Source organism: Nuphar pumila, chromosome 9 (assembly GCF_984573655.1).
Source record: "Nuphar pumila chromosome 9, dmNupPumi1.hap1.1, whole genome shotgun sequence".
Lineage (NCBI taxonomy): Eukaryota > Viridiplantae > Streptophyta > Magnoliopsida > Nymphaeales > Nymphaeaceae > Nuphar > Nuphar pumila.
The window spans coordinates 121,958,454-121,966,599 of NC_143257.1; the positions used below are offsets into that span (position 1 = coordinate 121,958,454).

The 8,146-nt window shown below is 36.8% G+C and overlaps 1 protein-coding gene across 1 annotated transcript; it reads right to left on the minus strand.

The window, feature by feature from the left end:
• Positions 1 to 860: 860 nt before the first annotated feature.
• On the minus strand, positions 861 to 6,777 carry LOC149829169 (endoplasmic reticulum oxidoreductin-2-like). The gene is made up of 10 exons (XM_090017934.1): positions 6,486 to 6,777; positions 5,798 to 5,929; positions 4,132 to 4,387; positions 3,932 to 4,039; positions 2,630 to 2,748; positions 2,390 to 2,494; positions 1,668 to 1,870; positions 1,467 to 1,590; positions 1,169 to 1,330; positions 861 to 1,076 (listed from the first exon to the last, which is right to left on the minus strand). The coding sequence occupies exons 1-9, from the start codon at positions 6,654 to 6,656 to the stop codon at positions 1,181 to 1,183; spliced, it is 1,368 nt and encodes a 455-aa protein (XP_089874060.1). The 5' UTR covers positions 6,657 to 6,777; the 3' UTR covers positions 861 to 1,076; positions 1,169 to 1,180.
• Between the last annotated feature and the right edge of the window lie 1,369 nt (positions 6,778 to 8,146).

The window sequence follows — 8,146 nt, forward strand, 5'->3', positions numbered from 1 at the left end:
AAACGATTCAGAAAATTGGTCCAAATGAATAATTTTGAATCGTCTATTGAAAATTTTGATTTGAAAAACATAAAAATTAAAAATTTAAAAACTCAGGAAAATTTATCTAAAACAAGGAAAATGCAGAAATAAAGTAAATGATGCCTTATAATGTCCATTCAAATTTTAAAATATGCAATAATGCCCAAACAATATAATAGCTAGTAAATATCATAATTATAAAAAAAAACTAAAACCAAAAGGAAAAATGATTTAGGCGGATTCTCAAGAAAATCAGTGAAGGGCCAATTCGACTCGATCCTGACAACATTGGTACTTTGGACCAATGTGAATCCATCCTCTAACTTTGCTGTGTAAAAAGAGCGGGGGACGTAACGTGAAGAGAGCTACATGAAATTTTACTATATTTTGAAACAGTCGGATAGGAATTTCATGTTGATGGTAGCAAGAGTTTTTTTTTTCTTTTCAAAATGTTGTTTTTCCTGAAAAAATCTCGAGAAAACGATAAAAAATAATAGGTTTATAGTGTTTTTTGCAAAAATATAAAGAAACAATTAAAAAGTTTTAAAATATAAAAAAACAAAAAAGATACTTAAAACATATATAGAAAAAGATGTTTTAAGAAAATGTCAAGAAAATATCGTGACATATTTTCCATTCTGGTGATATTTTGAAATTCTCGGGAAAATATCGGCTGACCTTGAAATAAAGGTAATATCACAATATTTTCGAAATATCAGCAATATCGGTGACTATGGTCCTGACGCATAAATAGAGATCCTTATATTTATTTATTTTTAATAACTTCTCAATACCAAAAAATGACAACTACAGAAAGAAGAAAATATCAAGACACAATCTTTCTTAATTCCTAATATATTGATTGTTTCAGAAGACTACACAAGGTCCTGAACACAATTAATCTCATAGTTCTCCAAAACATTACCTGACATGAACGCCCTCTGCCTCCAACACATTTCGGTACAAGTTTGTTATACATGAACTCCAGTATACCCCAATTTTGGGAACTAACAAATTCAAGCTGCGAAGCAGCATACCGCTCATCGTCTCAACAGCTGCACGAGTAACAAACAACCCCAGCATGATGTAACAATCGAACAGAAACCATTAAATTGTAGGGAGATTTTTGGAACACGATGAATCATACCATGCAGAACTGCTACAAACTGCTCATACCACTAGCTGAAGAACGATGTCCTTCCATGATTTTTTCAGCAGCAGGGCCCATCTCTTGCACCCACTGTACAGATTCTGACAATCTATTGAGAAGGTTCATCAAAGCAATCACTTCGTTCCGTTGAAGCTGCAACTGTTGTAGCAGGTAAAAGAAATGCTGAATCAATTTATGTAGTGATAAAACAATACAAGCAAAGCTTGTAAGGTATTTTTAGTATACAATAATCCATTAGAGCCAGAACTGAGTGATAGTAGATCAATTATCTTACAGGCTGATCCAAGTGATCATGACCATCAACAGAGAAAAGGATCTTCAGCGCTGTACCAAGACCGAGAATTTGAAGTTTCCCCCAAAGACGACATTTCTCACACCCAACACAATCCATAATTGAGCTGTCAACAGATCAGTGTAAGGAGAAATAATAACAATAATAATATAGCATCAATGATCACGAGGCTTTAAGCAAAACCTTATATTCCTGAACTGTTTCTGAATCTGATGCTTTAGCTCAGGGCCATTCTGACCCTTCCATAATTTTGCTTCATCAAATGGTAATGGGCATGCAGCTCGTAACTTGGGGTTGAAGACCAACTGCCGGACAAGTGACTGTGTCTTGAGATCATCGGCAGGGTTACCAGTGTCATACTCAGCCTGCTCAAGATATTCTTCTGCCTATAATAATCAGAGCAGAAATGACGTCATAAATGCAATACCGTTCAAGAAGCAAATTCGGTCACTAATTAAATATGTTCATACTCATATAGAGGAGGCTTAACTAACAAAAAAGGAGCACAGATTTAAACTACTATACAAGAGATCATGCTGATCTCAGGGTGATGCAACTAATCTTACTAGTTCTTCTCCCTTGGATCCACATGAAAATAAAACATATCTTGAGGCTGCTTGATGTGAAGTAATAGAAGCCTTTTTTTTTGGAAATTCTAGATGATCAAAATTAAAATAATTTTAAAATTCTTATCGAGAATATGAGCAACTTTTTTTGAATATCTTGATATGGTTGAAGAACTTCCACATTAAAGGAAATCATCCTTATGTTCCATATGTTTTCTAATCTTAAGCATTTTCTACATCTTTATGTCCTTACAAAGAACAAATGGCTACCTTTGTTTCTCTTTTCACAAGAATGCACATAAACAACACAGATAAAAACTTAAGAAACAAAATTATTACCTTTGTTACGGCCCGAAGGACGAAGAGAAAAGTAAAATACAAATTCCTGACCCGGTCCGGGTATCTTAGCACACGTTCATAAAGCAATTCAAGGTTTTGCCCCCACTACATGCAATGAAAACAAAGCAAATGCTCAAAAATGTTACCATCTCAAGAATCTGCACCATAACACAAAAAAATGCTAGCAAGAATTTCTGCCATAACAGGGGGGGAAACCAACAGGATGTTAAAAATGTATACCATATCGGTAGCTTCATCAAGGAGATATTCTGATGCAATATGAACTGAAATGGAAGAATGCAACCCAGACACCAACTTGTACAGCACCTTCCTCTCTTGAAAGGAATCCGATGGCAAGTCTGTAGAGAAGTTTGAAATTGAAAAGGAAAGAATAGATGAATAAAGAAGATATCAGCAAAAATCCCCACACTGGCATGTAGCCAGTCACATGATCATGTAGATATTTCCTAAAAGCATCTAAGAAAATATCCAATTGCAAATTCTACAATTTCAACACAGAAAAAGAAGATTGTCCAATCTGCAGAAATTTCTTTAAGCATGAAATTCTAAGGTTGCATATGCAGTGCTGTAGAATAAAACGTAGAAATGGTTGATTATAAGGCACCTTTCCTTTCTCAAGATAATGGCATTTATTATTACAAATACAAGCTTAAAGATGAAAAGTAGAAATGATAAAAATAACCATACCTGAAGGAAGAGGAAACAAAAATGACAAGTGTGTGAATATGCAAATGCAGTTAGACATTCAATATTTATTAGTTTCACTTCACTATAGTTCGTTTAGTCCCAAATTGGCCATTTAGAGTTATGCTACACTTCCCCTTTTATACAGAAAAGGATGAGGGCTCTCAGTATAGGCAACTCTCTCTCTAAGAAGAGCCTAGTTTAAGATATTACAGTCCATGGGTCCTTGATTTCCAAATTAACCATTATACATTATGTTTGTAGTGATGATATGAAATGACTTTTCTCGTTTATGCAATTGTCTTCTACTTTCTTGACACCTTGATCTACAAACCCACTTTCCATCACATATTATTTCATCACATGGCAGCCCTTTAGGTCAGGCAACAAGCTGAGCCTGCAGTGTCTCAGGATTGTTTACATGTAACCACTCTTTGGCCCATATAATAAGCCTGGTGGGGCAGGCTTGAGCTTACATGTGCTCGGACTGACTTTGTGGTCAGGTAGGCTTGTTAAGGAAATAATGCACATACTACGCAGGCAAAGAAATGAGCACAAAGGCGTGCTCATTTGCATGTAGAGGGACACAGTTAAAATCAAACACAATTGAAAATCAGACTAATGCTTTAGATGGTATTAATTGATTCAAACACAATTTCATGATAACTGTCACATAAATGAAAATCAAAGTAAAATCCATAAAAGCATTAATAGACACAACATAATGAAAACACAAAATCATAATTCAGAAACTCGTTGCTGGACAACTAAGTCCTAAAAAAGACGAGTCACAACAGGAAAGGTATATGAAAGAAGTTTCAGATGGCACACAAGTACCTTTAATATTGTCATTGTACACAGCATCCCATATCCTCCTAGCAGATGGTCCAGAATAGCCAGTGTAACGCTCAGGATTTAGTTGCAGATTAACATATGTCATCTCAGCTGCAGAAAGAAGTGGAACAAGGATATCAAAATTTTGTGAGACATACTAAGCAAATCTGCAACAACCAGCAATGGGTCAATAAAAAACTTGCCATTGTCAGTTTCATCATCATATGTCCAGGGATTGTCAATTTCTATCCATCCTCTAAACGCTTTACTATCAAGTGTTCGGTCAACAGCAGCTTGTGGTTTTCCCTCTTGACAAATCAAATCCTCACGAGAAAGTCTTTGAAAGGATCCTTTAAATGTTTCGGGAAACTCATTATCTGGACATTCACAGACGCTGCAATCACGAAGTCGGCACATCCCATCATCAGGCCAGTAAGCACAGTCACACCACAGCTTAACCTATTACAACCAGAGAGTAGAAAAAGTTATCCAAATAGATTTTTCTATAGTTAACCTACTGCAAAGAAGAAGGGGTTATCAAGACCAGAATGGCATGAAAAAGTTTAATGTGACTAATGGGCATCTCTTATAATTCTGAATTTGTTATTTTCCAAGCTGCAACATAACATAAGATGCTAATGAATATACTTATTTGAAACAAGGGCAGAATCTCTTTCCCAAGAAAATAATGGATGAGATATGCATTCACTCCTTTGATGCCAATGACCAATCCAATACTAGTACAATAGCATCCACTGGCAACACAATGCACGGTATATCAAAGTGAACTGTTTTCTATCGTTCTAACTATATTATTTCTTATTTAATTTTTCTTGGTAACATGATGTTGCACTTAACTAGAAAAAGGAATCACAAAACTATAAAAATAAACAAATTCCCTAAGAACGTGGGTTGCTAACACTTTGGAACATCCAAATAATTGATTAACACAACAATTTAAAATCTCACAGAATAAACTGAAATGATGGTTCTCATGATAATTGAAGCTGCTAAAATGGAACTAAAATGTGTGTCTATGTGTGTACGCACGCATGCGTGTATTCAGGTGTGTGAATTCTGTGCATTGGAGGACTAAATTATCGGAAGATCCAACTCCAAAAGCAAGTCAAAACATTCCAATAGTTCTCTTTCAATTTGACCAAATCTGGCTGTCATTTTGTAACATTGACCTTTCGGGGAATTCCTCTGCTAGGTAAGTCATGAGAACTATTTAAAGAAGGAAGTTCTTGGAGAACAAATGACAACCCAAGGTGGACATTTCTTGTCTCTTTTTTCTTTCCAAATGCAATGAGTTGCATGTTATATATATATATATATATATATATATATATATATATATATATATATATATATATATAAAGAGAGAGAGAGAGAGAGAGAGAGAGAGAGAGAGCTTCCAGACCATGTATCTCCTAGACCCCTTTAAAAAACATACTTGCATGTGTTTTCGCTTATTCTAAATGCATAGATGTGATCTTTGTGCTTTATTTAGTAGAAACATGATTAGATGTGCTTTAGCTCAATAAAAAAATTAACGGTTCATGTTACACCAAAAATTTCATTAACAAAAAATCAGGATTTTTTGTTAAATTGATTCAATCCAAAACATGGTTTTCAGTGAATAAGTAATGATAAACACATCCACAGGTTTTGGTTAAGCAAAAACCGCATGAAAGTATGTTATCTAAAGGAGTTTGGAACGGTCTAAAGCTACACATCTCTCTCTCTCCAAATTTCTTTGAGCCTTTTTTGAAAATTTTCATGAATGAAAAGGAAAATAGGAAACATCCATGAGGAAAAGCAGAAAAAAATCATTGAAATATCATTAACAATTAACCGATATCAAACCTTGAAATATCGGAAGAATGGAGTCTTGACAAGCGCTTGGAGGATCGGATGCAACAATTCTGAATTAATTGTGTCAACTGTCTCATAGTCGCAGCAACAATCCTCCACCATTCCAGTATATTTACGAGCATTCTGCAACATGTAAAATACCAATCTAATCAATCATTTCTCCGCAGTCCACATAAAATTTGCTACTCAATCCAAGACTCAAATTAAGTTTGGCAAAAAACCTCAAAATTGAAAAAATACAAAGAGAAAGAAGAGAAACGCTCATCACCAACTTCACAAACTCACATTAATGTTCACAAACAAAAACAAACATCTAACAACAATCATTCAATTAAATCTCCGGAAAAGCACCTCCTCTCGATACCCGTCTCTACTAAATCAACAAAAGAAAACGTCACTCAATCACCAGATAGCATTCCTCAAAGAGCTAACAATTCAACGATCCTAACCAATCAACACGCTCTCACCAAATCACCAAATCGACCATTTCCTCCACACTTCCTCGAAGAACCAAAACCCAAAGTCACAGAAATCAAAATTCCCGTCTACTTGAATCGCAATTCGCAACAAAAACCCAAAGCAACAAGCAGAATCATGCACAACCGCAATTTACACAACAAAACCCTAAAAAACAAGAAGAAGAAGAACAAACATGATCAAGAACGATCGGAGAACGTACCGGGCACCCGCAATTCACGTTTGAGCGACCGAAAAGAGTGATCTTGGGGTAGTTTCTGGAGGCGACGGCGCTAGCGACGAGCACGGCGATCAGAGCCCCAACAACCCAACCCCATCTCTTCCCCTTCCTCCTCTCTCCTCCTCCTCCATCTTTCGTTCTTGCTTCCGCCATCAAAGAGACAAAAAAACCCTAACTCTCCAGAAAAATCCTAGAAATCACAAACTGAGCAAGGAAGGACAGAATTCCTATTTATAGGGAAGGAGGGAGGGATCGAATCCGGGTGCTGAGGAGGGTAATGGCGATTTTGGAAGGCCAGAAAGGCGGTTTTAGTAGGGCTAAGGATGAGCGTGTTCTGGTTTTTGTGCATTTCCTCATCTGTGTCGCTTAATAAGGAAGCAAAAATGGAGTCGCTTTTGGGAAGCGCGCTTCTTGTTCTGCAAGGGGCGGTTCGTCAACGACGGATGGACGTTGAATACGGTGGAATTTAGACAGTTTTATTCCTTGACTTTTTAACATGACGGTAATGCCCTCGACTGGGGCGGCGCCTTGCCTCGTCGTGGCAATGTCCCACTCAATTTTCGGACCCGACCCGATGCGTGCTCCAGTTCATCGTGAGACAAACCGTTTTCTTGGGTAAATATCGGCAGCCAAAATATCCTGATATTTTGTAAATTTTTTGAATCTCGCAATTTTTTGGTGAAAAAGGCAACTGTTAAATAAAAAAAACCAATTTTGATTAATTTCTATAAAGAAAATTTTAACAATTTATAGATAAAAAATTGATTTCAGACATTTTTTTCGAATTATCGGCGAGCCAATTTCTCTTTTTTTTTTTTTGCTTTTTTTGAAAAAAGATGCTGATATTTGTCACACTACCCTAGTTTGTCTCTAAACAATGTTTTAAAAATCAGGCCGTGATTTTAACGTGAAATAATAAAACTACGTCTGGTTCTACCTGGGTCCAAACCCAACCCATTGACACCCCTAGTCTTAACCATTGAGTAGCGGGTATGAACCCCACTAAAAGCTATCCCTCATTTTGGCTAATTTAAGAAAAAAAAAGAAAAATGCAAATGAAAGATAAAAATCAGTGACCCGAACTAGAGCACTTGTTTCACAGTAAGTGGTCCCACAACAGCCCCAATCTAACTGAGACCCATATCCATATCCATATATCCAATTCAGATCAAGACTGGAGGAGACCTCCGCTCCACCAATGAACCCGAACCAGACCCGACCCATTTCATCCTTACTCAAATGGATCATGGATGTGGAATTGCACAAAAAGATCGGGGCTTTCATTTTGTAAAACCTTAAAAGTCAAGACCCATGGCAATTTTGTTATTTAAGTCAACTCCGTGACCAGAGAGAGACCAACCATAACCGGTGGGCGGACCCAGTGGAGCCATGGGCGACCCAGCCCCAGGTTTCTATTGATGAAGATGACTTGGTCAATGACTTAAAAAAAAAAACTTGTCAACGGTCACCAACTTTGCAATCGAAGTTTTGGGCTTGCACATGTTCTTGATCCAGACTGCCATTCCTGACCCAAAACACCGGACCCATACCCGAGGATGCAGGCCATATTTAGGAAGAGCATGAGAACACGCTATGATACGCTAATATGAGCACCGACACATGGAAATATTATTAAAATATTT